This window comes from Plutella xylostella, chromosome 26 (genome assembly GCF_932276165.1).
Source record: "Plutella xylostella chromosome 26, ilPluXylo3.1, whole genome shotgun sequence".
Classification (NCBI taxonomy): domain Eukaryota; kingdom Metazoa; phylum Arthropoda; class Insecta; order Lepidoptera; family Plutellidae; genus Plutella; species Plutella xylostella.
In genome coordinates this window covers 8,521,905-8,538,819 of record NC_064006.1, presented here as the reverse complement: position 1 = coordinate 8,538,819, position 16,915 = coordinate 8,521,905, and the positions used below count along the sequence as shown (strand labels likewise).

The 16,915-nt window shown below is 38.6% G+C and overlaps 2 protein-coding genes across 2 annotated transcripts; both read left to right on the top strand.

The window, feature by feature from the left end:
* Window positions 1-1,055: 1,055 nt before the first annotated feature.
* LOC119694257 (RNA-directed DNA polymerase from mobile element jockey) lies at window positions 1,056-6,858 on the top strand. Its single transcript, XM_048630570.1, has 2 exons — window positions 1,056-3,669; window positions 5,765-6,858. The coding sequence occupies exons 1-2, from the start codon at window positions 1,848-1,850 to the stop codon at window positions 6,709-6,711; spliced, it is 2,769 nt and encodes a 922-aa protein (XP_048486527.1). The 5' UTR covers window positions 1,056-1,847; the 3' UTR covers window positions 6,712-6,858.
* A 6,023-nt stretch (window positions 6,859-12,881) lies between these two features.
* On the top strand, window positions 12,882-15,442 carry LOC125490668. Its single transcript, XM_048630569.1, has 2 exons — window positions 12,882-14,483; window positions 14,550-15,442. Exons 1-2 carry the CDS (start codon window positions 13,023-13,025, stop codon window positions 15,357-15,359), a joined length of 2,271 nt encoding a protein of 756 aa, XP_048486526.1. The 5' UTR covers window positions 12,882-13,022; the 3' UTR covers window positions 15,360-15,442.
* The last annotated feature ends 1,473 nt before the right edge of the window (window positions 15,443-16,915 follow it).

Below are 16,915 nucleotides of genomic sequence, written 5' to 3'. Positions count from 1 at the left end.
TAAGTGACCACGCCGAGTTTTAGCTTCTGAATCTTTATTGTAAGCACATTCAATGCATGCTTTTACATACTTTTTAACAAAGTTCCGTAACTTTGGAAACCAATATTGGCTTTGTATTCGTTCAAGTGTTTTTGAAAAGCCAAAGTGACCAATATCGTCGTGGTTGATCTTGCAAATTTGCCATCTGGAATTACGAGGCACCACTAAACGCAATTGATCATTAACTTTTCGATACACAAGGTGATCTTTAATGACATAATTCTTTTTTATCTCTTTAGATTCTTCGTCAGTCTCAGGTTTAAGAATCTTAGAGATTCTTAGAACTTCGGGATCAGCTAATTTGTAGTGTGTGTAACCAATTTTCTGTAGTTATTTTTAATACACAGGGAAATTCACTGACATCAGCATAAGAGTTAGAACTAATGGGTTGCGTGGCAGGATTCCTACTCAGCGCATCAACATGGTTCATACGCGATCCAGGGCGGTAAACGATATCGAAGTCGTACTCGCTAATCTGTAACCACCATCTTGCTATTCGAGGAATTAAATCTCTTTTAGTTAGCGTATGTCTCAGTCATACCCGCACCGTGGCACGCGCGCGTTTGATTTTATAACGGTCATCGTCGAATTTTCGAAAATGTCTAATACCGCTAAGTGTAACAACTGTAATGTTATAATAGATGAATTATTAACATTTGTGCAAAACAAAATTAAGATTGTAGACGATGTCAGCCTCGTACAAGTCTGCAAATCCGGATTCTCGGAAAGTGATATCGAACGTTCCAAAACTATCCTGATTGAATGTATAGCTAACACCTCATATGCCGGTCGTATAAAAATGCGCAGAGGAACTGGAAAAGAACAACGAGATATTGAGGACATTATAAGAGGACTTAAGCAGGTAGAACCTAGTGAACTTCCCATATTTGCTGCTCGAAACCTAACTAAGCTACCCCCATATACTTTCGATCACATAGATGTGACCAGCTTACTTAAAGACATTGCATATCTCAAAGCAGATCTTCAGGACTTACGATGCAAGACATGTCCTACAGAAGAAGTCCAAAAACTACGAAATGAAATGCTAGAATTGATTCGTCAAGAAAAGCCTACCCATAGTAACGTCAATAGTCACAGAGGTGCTAATTTTCTCGATAGTGGACCAGTGGGCCTAGACATGACACTGTACCAGGATACTAATGATGCTCTTCCGGAGCTCGAGTCTACGACGAACGCTGATGCACAGGTCTCGTCTCCTATAAACCCAAGCGGTAAACATATAACGATCAAACACATTTCCGTTCAAGAATGTAATCCAAAACCGCCAACTCCACCAGCACAAACAGGCGCCTCAACTAAACTAGATACAAAATCCTCAACCGAGCCAGATGCCGTTACAAAACCTGCTCAGAAACCCTCACTCACCTTCGCTCAAGTCTCAAAGACACCAAAGAAAAGTTCTGTCGAACAAGATAAAAATGAGACTAATGCCTGGACTGCGGTGACGTATAAGAAAAAACGCCGTAACAATAACATCAGAGGTTCCAGCACTAATGTATCTACTAACAAACTAAAGGCAGCACCGCGTATTGCCTATATTTACCTATCGAATGTAGACAGTTCTATTAAAAACAAGGATATCCATGAATATGCAAAGGATCTCGGCCAGGATATACTTGACGTGGAAAAGCTTAGCGAAGACCACCATGGAAGCGCCTCATCCTACATTCTAAAGGTACGATATGAACAACTATCTAACCTCTTGAAGTCCAGCTTCTGGCCTAGCAATATTATCGTTGGTCGATATTACAACAGTAAACCACTGCAAGTAAAACCACTAACAAAAAATGGCTAACGAAACATTAAATTTAGTATCAATTAACTGTCACGGATTTACTCGGAATACCAACCTAATTACTGAGCTTTGTGACAAAAATGATATTGTTATTTTACAAGAGACATGGCTGCTCGAGACTAATCTACATACGCTTAACACTGTATCCAAAACACACAACAACATAGGGACTACAGCTGTAGACATGTCCGAGGGTATTCTGAAAGGTAGGCCCTACGGAGGCGTTGCAATACTATACAAGAACTCACTGCGTGTACGATCCGTGGACTGCGGAACGCCTCGCCTAGCAGCCATAGAAGTGGCTTTGCCACGAAATAGAAACCTGTTTGTTATCACAGTTTACATGCCTACGGATAAGGCTGATCACTTTCCTGAATTCACTGTTTTATTGGGTAAAATACATGCACTAATTGACGAAAGGAATGCTTCTGACTGTCTGATTGTCGGTGATTTCAACGCGGATCCACGGAAGCCTTTTGGCAGAGAACTGGAGTTGTTTTGTGCCGAATATGACTATAAATACACCGATAGACTGCTATTACCGCCGGACTCGTACACATACGTTAGCGACGCTCACAACACTACATCGTGGCTCGATCATTGTCTGGCTACTGAGCGCACGCACGGAGCGATACGGAGAATTGACATAGACTATAGTGTCTCATGGACAGATCACCGCTCATTACATCTCGAACTAGATATTGATACATTAACATCTTACAACGAAAACCAGCCGAAATGCAACCAATATGCGTGGAAGCCTCGGTCAATGCTCCAAATTAATCATTACTCAGAAATTGTCGAAACCAATTTACATCACTATCTCACACAAATAATTGACGTTTCAAATATGAATGAAAACTCAATCGACAATCTTTGTAGCAACATAATAACAACAATGCAACAGGCTTCTATTCAAGCATTTACAAAAAATACATCTGCAAGCTCGAGGAGGCGAAGAATACCAGGCTGGAATAAACACGTCGCCGATTGTTATGCCGCCTCTAAGCGAGCGTTAAGTCTATGGCACGAATCTGGCCGGCCGGTTAGTGGGGATATCGCGGAGAATCGCAAACAAAAACGCAAAATGTTTAAAAACTCGCTTAAGGACTGTCAAAAAAGAAAAGATCAAATACTCATGGATAAATTAGCGAATGACATGGCATGTAAAAACTTTTCGAGCTTTTGGAATCGCACCAATAGCTTAATCAAGGCCAAGAACGTACTTCCTTCTCACATTAACGGGATTACGGACGATAAAAACATTGCAGAAGAATTTAGTGCCATGTTTACACAGCCCCCACCACCTACCTCACAAAACATGTCAACACATCTACAATCGAACCACTCGATACCTAATGATAAAGACCGTACAGCTATAACCAGTAACACCTTGTGTAAAATAATAAAAGAGATGGCCAGAGGAAAATCACCGGGGCTTGACGGTCTTTCTATTGAGCACATACAAAACAGCGGCATCTATACAATGCAAGCACTTACACTATTATATAACTCCATATTAACCACCTCTCACATTCCTAAGATACTTGCACAAACAGTGGTTACACCAATCCTCAAAAATGCAAAGAAGGATAAATCGAGCTCCGGCAATTATCGACCTATAGCACTGGCCTCCATCATCGCTCGACTACTAGAAAAGGTATTGCACTCTATGGCTGAGGTATACTTAACTTCCGAGCCAAATCAAATGGGGTTCAAACACAGTCACTCTACTGTAACGTGTGTGTATACGCTAAAACAGATAGCCAGCTACTACAAAAAACGAAAAACCTCAATCTACGCCTGCTTTTTAGATTAGTGATGTAACGAATGTGTGTTTTTGGACATTCGCGAATGCGAATGCGAATGCGAATATCTGATATCGACATTCGCGAATGCGAATGCGAATATTCAGTTTGTGTTAAAAATTTGGCGCCATTTGTATGGTTTGGTGGCAGTCTCGTACTGAACGAGGTACGTTCCGTTCTAGGCGCATTCCGAATAAGACTAGCCAATACTAGTCACAGTTTTTTTTAAAGTAGTTACACTTTCGTTAGCTCCGTAACTGTTACAACTCATTGCGACTGTGAGCGGTTTCTGAGAACGACTTACACGAACATTTACGTATTTAAATCTATGACTCTCTTGCTCTGACACTACAGGGTTATTGGTAAAGTAGACCTGATCCTTTCTAGAGGTGATAGAGGAAGACATTTCCAGTCGATTGAACCCTATAATGCATTATCCGAAATTTAACCATTTCTAACTTTTTTTTTTGCCAAAATTTTAAGCTTTAAACCGAAAATTAAAAAAGAACTAGCTAAGTATATTTTAATAACTTTTTTGGTTGTTTTGCATAAGTAACACCTTAATAAACTAATTAAAATCAAATGTGCATTATTTTACTAAAATTAGACACAATACCTCAAAATTGTTAAACAGTTTTAAAAAATATTCAAAATGTAAAAACAAATGAGAAATTTCAAATAATTCATATGACAATTTTTTTTACACTTCAGCTTACAATTCGCCTTCGCCGGAATGCTCATATTCTCTCCTTACTCTACTCTGTGCTGTTCAATCCCTCAACTCCTGCGTACCTCAAAGAGCGTTTTATTTTTAAAAACCATCCAGACGACAGACCAATGAGATCCTCACAAATGCGTCTATTGAATTTCCCATCGCATACTACTGAGTTTTACAGCAACTCATTTACTGTTACTGCTATAAGACTGTGGAATGCATTACCACTAAATATCCGTTTTGCCGAGACAATTATAGCATTCAAAAATCAGGTAAAAGAACATTATCTTTCCTCAATCTTGCAATAGTACCTAAGTATATATAATATAAATCTAGATAACTATTTCCTCTGCCTTTTTGTATATCTTGTATGTATGTATTTAAGTATTTATTATAAAAATTGTGAATGTTTACTACTATATTTGTACACCTTCCCACCTTATTCTTTAAGTCATTCCTCCACCCAAAGGTTGCCTGGAAGAGATCGCTTTTAGCGATAAGGCCGCCTATTGCTTTAACTCCACTGTATAAATTGTTATTTGTGTTATTTTTAGTCAATAAAGTAGTATTCTATTCTATTCTATTCTATTCTATTCTATTCTAAAAGAATTGTCAGCTTATAAGCTTTCAAATAAGATATTTCAATATCAAATCGATTTAGGTATCACTAAGATAAGGCCAAAACAACAAACACAACAACAAAATTGTCACATGATACTGTTTTTTAATTTAACTTATTTGTTTTTACGTTTTGAATATATTTTTTAAATGTTTAACTATTTTGAGGTATTTTGTCTGATTTAAGTCAATTAATGATTATTTTAATTAGTTTATTAAGATGTCGCTTATGCAAAACAACTTTAAAAAAAATTAAATATGGTTTTTTTTTAATAATAAATATCTTAGAAATGATTAAGTTCTAATTTTTAAAACTGTTTATGTATGATAGGGTTCAATCGACTGGAAATGTCTTCCTCTATCACCTCCTGAAAGGATCAGGTCTACTTGCAAATAACCCTGCATACTGTCAAAATACGCTTTTTTTGTTTAAAAGTTTATTTATGTTTATGTCTTATGAAACTATTAACTATAATATCCAAAGTTTCATTTCCCAAAGTAAATAAATAATACCAAATGATAAATTAAGACTGGAAATGTGATTAACAGGGTAACTTGTAATAAAAAGGTCATAGACGAATGGATTTAGATTTTGTTAACCTACCATTATTTACAAATAGTATTTTTTTTAATAAGTACTGATATTCGCAAAACATTCGCACAAAATTTTGCGAATGCGAATGCGAATGCGAATATCCAAAAACATGCGAATATTCGCGAATGCGAATGCGAATGCGAATGCGAATATTCGTTACATCACTATTTTAGATCTTAGCAAGGCTTTCGATCGTGTAGCACATGAACAGCTATGGAATAAAATTGAAAATCGAGGCGCTCCTACCGCCATTGTAAAGGTGCTAAGCGCCTGGTATAAAGCACAGAGAAACGTTGTGCGATGGAATGGTGTACTGTCGGAGCCAGTGGGATTGAGCTGCGGCGTGAGACAGGGTGGTAGCATGTCCCCGGTCCTGTTCAACCTGTACATGGACGATCTGAACAAGCAGCTCACACAGACCCAAGTCGGATGCTCCATGCACGGGACCATGGTAAACAATATCTGTTACGCGGACGACATGGTCCTGCTGGCCCCCTCCATCTCCGCGATGCGCGAGCTACTGTCGGTGTGTGAGAAGTATGCAGACGATCACAATATGCAGTACAACGCGGACAAATCGGAGTATATGATCTTCCAGTCAGAGAACACACCTACAACTGATCTCCCATTAATACTGAAAGGAGAAACATTACGGCGGGCTGAAGAAGTGAAATATCTAGGCCACATTATTAATTCTAGACTTTCAGATGATGCCGACATTGAACGCCAACGAAGAGCCGTGACGGTGCGTGCTAACATGCTGGCGCGGCGCTTCCAGCGCTGCAGCGGGGAGGTGAAGCGCCAGCTGTTCCTCACGTACTGCACCAGCGTGTACACGGTGGAGCTGTGGAGCTCGCACACGGTGGAGGCGATGCGGCGCATGCGCGTGCAGTACAACCACGCGTGGCGCGCGCTGTTCCGCCTGCCGTACCACTGCAGCGCCAGCGGCATGTTCGCGGCGGGGCGCGCGCCGGGCTGGGCCGCGCTGCTGCGCCGGCGCTCCGCGTCCACGCGCGCCGTCATCTTCGCGTCCGACAACCCCATACTGTGCGCGGTCCGGCAGTGGCCGGAGAGCCCACTACACGATACATGGAGGAAATATCATGTGTCATTCCTTTGATAGCTTGTGTCCGAGTGCTTGTTTTTAATTAAATTTTATTTTTATTGTATTATTATTATTATTAATCTTTAGTGTGTGAATTATTTGTAATATTATTTTTTGTGATGTGCATTTTTTATTGGACCTATGGTCTGGAAATAAAGATAATTTATTATTATTATTATTTATTTATAGCATTGCAGTCTGTGTACACTACAAATTTGGCTCCTAATAAATACGGCCGAAATTTTCTTAGTGAACAGACCACCGCAAGCGTCTCTAATTCGTATGAATGAAAATGACGTTCCTCAGTGGTTGTTTGTCGACTAAAGTAGGCGACTGGTTTCAACACTCGTGGGTTGTCTTGCCATTGCATTAAAATGCCATCCAAACCCAAGGAACTCGCATCCGTATGAAGTTCTGTATCTAATATTGGATTATAAAGAGCCAACACGGGCCGATCTGAAAGACTTAGCTTGAGAGTTTGGAAAGCATTTTGCTCAGACTGTGTCCATTTCCAAGAAACATCTTGTTTAAGCAAGCACGTCAAAGGCCTCGCTATTTCACCAAACCCTTTTACGAACTTCCGAAAATAGCTTGCAAGGCCCAAAAATTGTCTAAGCTCGTGGACATTTCTGGGTACAGGGAATTTTTTTACTGCCTCTATTTTTTTCTCTCCCGGTTTCACACCATGGGCCGAGATTTTTAGTCGGCTGAATGGCTTAGTGGTTAGTGACCCTGACTACTGAGCCGAAGGTCCCGGGTTCGATTCCCGGCTGGGGCAGATATTTGTTTAAACACAGATATTTGTTCTCGGGTCTTGGGTGTTGTTATTTATATTTAGTATCTATCTATCTATGTATTTGTGTAGATATATCAGCTGTCCGATACCCATAACACAGGTTCTGCCTAGCTTGGGGTCGGATGGCCGTGTGTGAGATGTCCCCACATATTATTATTATATTACTATTATTATTATTATTATTTCATAACCCAAATATTCAATTTGGGTGTCAAAAAAACTACACTTAGACAATTTCAATGTCAGTCCTGCGCTTTTTAGCAGTTGCAAAACCTCTTCCAACCTTTGAAACCCTTCTTCAATGGATACCGAAGGAACAAGAAGGTCATCCATATAGGCCAAAGCGGAGGTGAACCTTTTTGAACCAAGAATTTTATTAATCATTTTTTGGAACAGTGCTGGGGCATTGGCTAAGCCAAACGGCATCCGTTTAAATTCATAAAGGCCATCGGGGGTAACAAATGCTGTCAAATGGCGACTTTCTGGAGCCATCGGAATCTGATAATACCCCGAGGCCAGATCTAATGTAGTGAAGAACATGTTACCGCTTAAATTAGCAATTTGATCTTCAATCAAGGGTAATGGATATTTGTCCTTTACTGTTTTGCTATTAAGAGCTCGAAAGTCGATACATAGCCGAGCTTCTCCTGTTTTCTTTTTCACAAGAATCACCGGACTAGCATAATTTGACTCAGATTCTTGCACAATATCATTTTGTACCAGCTCTTCTACAATGTTTCGAACTTTTTCACGTTCATGTATAGACATCCGATACGGCCGATAAATAACTGGTCTGTTGTCATTTAATTCGATACGCATCTCAGCTTGAGTTGTGCAACCCGATTCACTTAAGTTGGTCGCAAAACACGAGCGATACTTTTGTAATAGACTATAAAGTCTATCTTTCTCTGCGGGGTTTAACCCATTACCAGTCTTTATGTCTGATTGATCCAAAGGAAGCTGCTCTCGAGAACCGTCTGATTGAATATTATTGACTTCAACTATGTCTGCTTCAACAGTACGACTTACTCTTGCTAGCAATAAGTCTGGCTTAAATGAAACAGTATGGCCACCGAGTACCGATACAAATATAAAACCTCTAACATTTACTAATTTGTAACAACCTCTATGGAAATGATATTCCTGATTCGGATACAAATTAGTATTACCGTCAGCATAAACATCACCAGTTATGTTTTCTTTCGCGTAAACTTCTACTATACCCCCTTTGTCTACTTTGGTTTCATTGCAAACAAATAGTTTGATTATTTTATCATCCTCTGAAGTAGCATCCATTGTGCTTTGAGGGCTGAAATAGAAGAATAGCTCATTGCTATTCTTTAACGCTGTAACCGAAGGCATCTCTGTAAAGTTCTGCCCAATCAGAATGGGCATCTGTAGGTATTGATCATCAACGATCAGGAATTCTATTTCAGCTTCAACTTCATCGATTTTACACTGTGCCGTTACTTTAGAAATTGGATGTATAATCGAATTTCCAAAACCTTTTATGATAGGTAACTGCTCAACATGTTCAGTCAAGCCAAGTATCTTTGCATCCGAGACTCGAATAATACTAGAATCACTCCCGAAGTCGATATAAGCCCTCAAACCAACACCATTTACGGTAATTGCCTTGAAAAACTTTTTATTACTTTGAGGAGTGCTTGTAGGTAAATCTACTCCAAGCAAAGGTTGGGCTGAAAGGGGCCCAGGTTTTGAACCGACTTCATTAATAGGTAATTTATCTTGTGTATCTACTGCTATCTTCAGTGTCTTTTTCTCAACTGTATTATGCGACAACAGAGGTTTCCTGAAACAGTTCTCATAGTCATGACCTACTCGACCACATTTCTGGCATTTTACTATGGGTTTCGGGCACGTGGTAAACGAATGGCCTCTTTCTTTACAGTTAAAGCAAAGCATGGTTGGGCCATTCATATTATTGCTCCTATAATATTGCCCGGGATTTGTACTGCGCGGATCCCGCTTCTTTATGGTGCTTGTCGAATGTGGCACATTAGTCTTAACCTGTTGAGATGCCAAGAATGATAACAATTCTTCTGGCTCCTTGCATCGCAGACCCTGGGCACCATTTCTCACAGACATATCCGAGATACCGTACACTATACAATCAACTGCCTTGCGTCCTGTAATTTCGCAGCGACTAAGCAACGTTAATTTTTCATAGAAATATTCTCGCAAGCTCTCATCAGAACGAGACGTTCTTGCAAGCATTTCTTCGAGCATTTTCCCATAATTTTCATCACTGGGAAAAGCCTTACGCAACTTCATCTGCCATTGATCCCATGTAAAACTGAGAGAAGACAGTGATTCGTACCACTTTTTCGCTAATCCTGTCAGCTTTTGTAGCGAAAAATGGATTGTCTGTTTCTCATCCCAGTTGTAAATAGATCTACATTCGTTTACTTTGCCTAGCCATCTATCTACGTTTTGAGACTTATTGTTAGGGTCAAATTCCGGTATAACATTGTTATGATGGTTAGGTATAACATTTGGATTCGATTTGCCAGTTTCACTCCGTAATGAAGCGATGATTGCTAGCAGATCTTCTTTAGATAAACCATCCAATGCGGGCTTCTGAGTCTTTAATGGCACTTCTTCTTCTTCAGAATCTGAGGATATCACCATGCACCTACGTCTTTTTCTAACTCTGGGAGGAGCTCCCGTTTCCTCCTCAGGACCCATCCTGAAAAGACCACTTACTTTAACCATTTATAATGACGTTTTTATCTTCTTTGCTCATAAAATTACTTAAACTGTTGATACTTATAATTAGTCTCAAACTACAGTGACTTCAGGTCTTCAAGATACTACCCAATACTAAACATAGTTATCCCTCCTTTGATAACGATTATCTTGCTCTCAAAATATTTATCTATTATCTCTTTGTTACTTCTTGTGATGCACCTACATGATCACAATATGAGGCCAAGATTATTTGACCCAGACAAGAACTTCAAAAATAAAAATAATCTTTAGACCTACATCAACTTTAATTACACAGCATACCTATACCAATAATTGGTCATATTCTAGGCATACTCATAGTAGTTTGTGAATAAAAACCCGCTCCTGAATATATATTTTAGTAACTCGTCATATCAGTTTATTTTTTTTATTTATTTTTTTATTTACAGATACTTGGTAAGGTGTTTACTAACAATAATTGAACTTATTACTTGAAGGCATAATTTATTTACTAATAATAATAAAAGTACACACTCTTAACATAATCACTGTTAAATTGGTCAGCTTATTAATACAAAAGCTAATCTTACGGTAAATCCGCCACACCTACATGACATTATGTACCGGTAACACATAGAGCTTGCTTCAATCAATCACAATTCTACTACCAAACTTATAATTTCATGAAAATCATCAGCAAAATAATAATATATTATGCTGTTACCTACATGACTGCAGATAAAATGATGAAACTTCATTATTAAGTACACAGTCATAGAGCATATCACCTACATGATTGCAAAAACACTCAATATGTTAAAATCTATTGCACATCACCTACATGATAGCAAAGACACTCACAATGTTAAAATCTATTGCACATCACCTACATGATTGCAAAAACACTCAAATTGAAACCTATTGCATATCACCTACATGATAGCAAAGACACTCACATCACAATGTTTAAATCTATTGCACATCACCTACATGATAGCAAAGACACTCACAATGTTAAAATCTATTGCACATCACCTACATGATTGCAAAAACACTCAAATTAAAATTTATTGCATATCGCCTACATGATAGCAAAAACACTCAACATCTTAAAATCTATTGCATATCACCTACATGATTGCAAAAACACTCAAATTAAAATCGATTGCATATCGCCTACATGATAGCAAAAACACTCAACATCTTAAAATCTATTGCATATGACCTACATGATTGCAAAAACATTCAATTGCAAAAATCTATTACTTCTCACTTACACCATTGTCAAAAACACGGATAATAAAACCTCACTTCAAATAATAACTCAATTGCATTTGCACTTACATGATTATAAAAATAATCCAATAAACTGTCCTTTGAATAGTCCTAGTCATGTACCAAATGCACACATTTACCTCGCTTTTAGATTGGTAACTCAATAGCATTATCACCTAGACATGATTACTTGCAAGAATAGTTAAACTTGTACCTAACAGTTAAATGCACTTCTGAGCACCAGCACAATACCTTAGCAGTTAGAAAAGCCAAAGAAAAACAAGGTAGCAGTACATACGTACTGCATCATAATTAGTAAATAGAAACAAAATAAATTTATTAATTTGAAATCCACTTTTAGGTTAAATTTATCATGATTAGGTACCAACTTATTCGTGTGTTCTTCTAATATTCATCAATGCGCTTGCAATCCCCCTACATGATAGCATGACCTACCAATTTATGAAAAGTATTTTTATTTAAATGGGATCACCTACATGATCCCAACTTTCTGACCCACCATGTGATTACGGTGGTATGAAACAATAATTTTATTATTCTATTTCGTCACCTACATGACTGCAAATATTAAATATCACTGCACCATATCAGATTTAAATTTATCTTCGTAACGTTTTTAAAATAAATCCACTTACTTGTAATTCCAATCCTTTAAACTCCTTCGTGTGGGCGTTTGTACTGTTCGTGTCACTTCTGAGATTTGATAATAATACACCAACAATCTTTAGACTTCTATATTTCACTCTTTTCACCACGCTTTACAGTTTTAGCACCTTTCGGCTTGAAAACCCGGGAAAAGATTGCCTGCACGTGGCGCCTCACCAGCTTAACTGTGACTTTTTTCAGAGGGCGCCACTGTCCAAGCAACTTCCTTTCCCGCCTTTTCAACTCAAATAAGAAATTAACTAATTATACGATAAACGGAAACAATTAATCTTTAACAATTAATTATACAATAAAACACTAATTATCATACAATTTCTGAATCTCAAATGCTTATTTTATAATATAATTTATGAATTATTGTTTCTATGGATTGTTTACACTGACACAAGTTGCTGTGAAGTCATTTACACGCTATTATATATTATGATCATAATAAATATAATAATAAATAGCTTAGTTATATTGTCAAAAATAGTGCAATTATTACAAAATACAATTCCATAATCGTGAATCATGACAATCCTATGGCGTAAAAGTAGAACCGAACCTGTAAAAGATTATCGATTAAACAGAGTAACATTCGGAACGGCTTCAGCCCCTTACCTAGCCGTTAAAACTCTGCTTCAGCTAGCTAAAGATGAAGGCCACATTAACGAAGAGGCAGCTAAAATAATCAAAGAAGATTGTTTCATGGATGATATAGTATCTGTTACAGAAAGGAGGTTTCATATTACAGAAGTGGTGCTCAAATGACGTAGATTTCCTGAAACAATTCGAACCATCAAAGATTAGCACTCATGTCAACATTAAATTTGGCATAGATGGTATCATAAAGACACTAGGTATCATCTGGAACATGGGAGAAGATGTATTTCAATATCAAAACAACTTACCTGCTACAGCTGAATCTTACACGAAGAGAAGTATCCTGGCAGAAATACAGAAGTTGTTCGATCCTCTTGGATGGATTGCCCCGGCGATTATCCCTGCAAAGATACTCATGCAAAGATTATGGCTCCAAAGAACTGGATGGGATGAAGACGTAGACGAAGAAGCAAGAGAAGAGTGGATAGAACTTAGAGAGAAATTTCAAGAGCTGGACCAAGTACAAGTAAAGAGATGGCACGAAACGACTGAAAGCAACAGAGATCATACATCTATACATGGTTTCTGTGATGCTTCCACCAAAGCCTATGCAGCAGTAGCATATCTCAGAGTAGAAGACAAAGAAGGAAATATAACAACCAACATAATAGCCGCTAAAACTCGAGTAGCACCACTAAAACCAGTAACACTCCCTCGTCTAGAACTATGCGGTGCAGTACTGCTTGCAAAGATGCTGAAACAAATAAGAGAAGCCATGAGGATTTCTGAAAGTAAAGTTCATGCTTGGACAGACTCCACAATCGTACTGTCCTGGTTGTCTGGAGATCCAGCAAGATGGAACACCTTCGTACGTAATCGAGTTGTTACTATCTTAGACGATGTTAATAACAATTGGCATCATGTCCAGACTCACGAGAATCCAGCAGATGTAGCTACGAGAGGCATTGAAATAGCAGATTTAAAGGAACACAAACTATGGTGGAAGGGCCCACAGTGGCTAAGAGAGAAAGAAGTCATCTACAGCAAACCGGCAAACCTGGAAACAAACCTGGAAAAAAGAGAAAAGATAAAGATTAATACAACAATAGTAAATGAAGATGAAAACATAGAGAAACAATTTGAAAACATGGAAGATTTAACACAACTCCTCATAGTCATCACACACTGCAGAAGATTCATGCGATACAAGAAAGATAACCTGAAAGAAAGACCTATAACTACAAAGGAACTTAATGAATCACTAAACGCATGCATAAAAATAGTTCAAAGAAATAATTTCGAAGAAGAAATAAACAGATTAAAAGAAAACCTTGAAGTCAAAAGGGAAAGCAAGTTGAGTTTACTAAAACCATACATGGATAATGAAGGAATAGTAAGAGTGGGTGGAAGACTGAGACACGCAAACATAGAAGAAGACAGAAAACACCCCATCATTATACCAAGTGAAGGTTACCTTACCACATTAATAATCGCTGATGCACATGCAAAAACGTTACATGGAGGAATCCAACTTATGCTTGAGTACCTGAGATCAAAATATTGGATTCTGAAAGTAAAGAATTTAGTAAAAACGATGATACGTAATTGCTTGATATGCGCCAAACAGAGAGCATTAGTAAGAAACCAGCTGATGGGAGACCTACCGACAGCCCGAGTCAACCCAGCCAGACCGTTCTATAATAGTGGCGTTGATTTCGCGGGTCCTTATCAAGTTCTAATGTCAAGAGGCAGAGGGGCAAAAACATGCAAGGCATATGTGGCACTGTTTATCTGTATGGCCACGAAAGCAATACACTTAGAACTTGTCGGAGATCTGACATCAGAGGCATACATAGGTGCATACAGGAGATTCATGTCAAGACGAGGCCGCTGCTCGCACCTATGGAGTGACCAGGGAAGAAACTTTATCGGCGCAGACAAGGAGTTGAAAACAGCATTGAAGGAGGCTAAACTCGATTTTGAAGGAGACATAGCAGAGACACTTGCCAAAGATGGAACTCAATGGCATTTCATTCCTGGATATAGCCCTCATATGGGAGGCTTATGGGAGGCGGGCGTCAAGTCCATGAAGTACCACATGAAAAGAATCCTGACCTCTCACCTCACGTTCGAAGAGATGTCTACACTCCTGTGTCAGATAGAAGCCTGTCTTAACTCCCGGCCTATATCTACAATTGAATCTGAGTCTGAAACAATAACACTAACACCAGGCCATTTCCTGATCGGCGAAGCGCCTGTGACTGTTCCAAACCCAGACCTGAAGTCAGTGAAGGTTAGTCGACTGACACGTTGGCAACATCTACAGAAACTCCTATCAGACTTTTGGCAAATATGGCAGAGTGAATACCTCGCACGATTACAACAAAGACCAAAATGGCTAAAGAAAGTACAGGAATTTGAGAAAGGACATATTGTACTTATAAAAACAGAAAACTTGCCACCCGGCAAATGGAGTCTCGGCCGCATCGTGGACAAGCACCCGGGCGCTGACGGAGTCACCAGAGTGTACAGTGTGAAGAGTGGTAACAGTGTAGTGCAAAGACCTATGAATAAATTGTGTTACTTACCTATAGACACTGCCACTTAAAACTTAATTATTTAATATTTTCAGTAGCTTTGTTTACCTAACTAATTCTAAATGAAATAAGTTGCATGATCAAATACTTAAGTTAAAATATTCTTATTACCTATCGTTACTTATTGAAAAAATTAGTATTTACTTAATCAGCCTTTAAGATACAGTCCACAGAGTTAAAATTCAGTTTAAATAAAAATTCATTGTAATTTGTAAGTAAAAAAGTATGTATTCAGTCAAGAAAAGAATCTATCATATCAATTCTATATATTTAAGGCCATTAGCATTGTATAATCACTTTTTTAAAAGGGCCTTTAATAAATGCCCTTTGGGGGGCGGTATGTTGAGTTCATTTTCTAGTAGCAAATAAACCATCAGTAACAACGCACGCTGCTCATCATTTCTCCACCTTTAAAATACAGTGACATAGTAAGGCAGCGTTCCCACTACGCCGGACCGGCAGATCTGCCGCGCCGGTAAATCTGCCGGAAGAGCTAGTGGCTGTACAATTTATATGAAGCTATTCACATTATCCCGGGTCCGGCATTTTTGCCGAGCCCGGCATTTCTACCGAACGTTTTGTCACTACGAATTGCCGGTAGAACGACCGGGCCCGGAGTAATGTGAACGAGTTTGTGCCGGTATCTGTCCCCCGCTCGCCCCGCTCGTGCTCCCCTCGCCCCTGGATGTAAAATGAAAATAATGGAAAATCTTTCCCGTAAAATAGGGTGTACCCAATGTTTTCTTTTATTTTGCCTTCTATTAAGATACCACCACAACACAACAATTTCGTCGTCCATTGTGCGCGCAGGTCCAAATTCAACTGAGGACTGTCTGAATTTCTTCCGGGATCCGATGTAATGTGAACACTCTGTCCGGTGTCCGGTTTTCGGCAGATCTGCCGGTCCGGCGTAGTGGGAACGCTGCCTAAAATCAACCTAATCAGCACCCACACCATCCATTGAAATATTGACAGATCGTCAGTTTGACAAAGTACAAAAGTGTATAACGACTTATGCAGCTGACCGTACTTACTTCTCTCGAGAAAAAAAAGAGCCCGTCGTCATCAAGGTCGTCATGGATTGAACTTTTGCAATACAGACCAAAACAAACTACACAGTGTAGGTGGGCCATTATTTTATTTTAGGGACCATTATCGGTCCCCTACAAAGAAACATTTTTTTAAAATTAAATAATGAAATTCAGGAATATAGCTACCGTCTGTAGCAATTAAATAAGACACCGGTCACAGAAAATATAATGAATTTATGTAAAATACTTTATTTATTTACAAATTACGGTAACTCTGTTGTTGTTTTTGGTAACGCAATTGTTTTTCATACAAAAATTGTCTGTCCCTCGGAGCGAGTCATATGAAACAAGCACAACGTGTGTAAAAAATTATAATGGAAACAATTTTTTTGAATATTATAACGAATATGTCATTATTTAAACTTTACTTCACGGTAATAATCATGATTTTATATGAACATATTATGGGACAATTAATATTCCTGGCCGAGTCCCCAAGCCTAAGCAAAAATACACCTACACTAGGTTACCCTAGG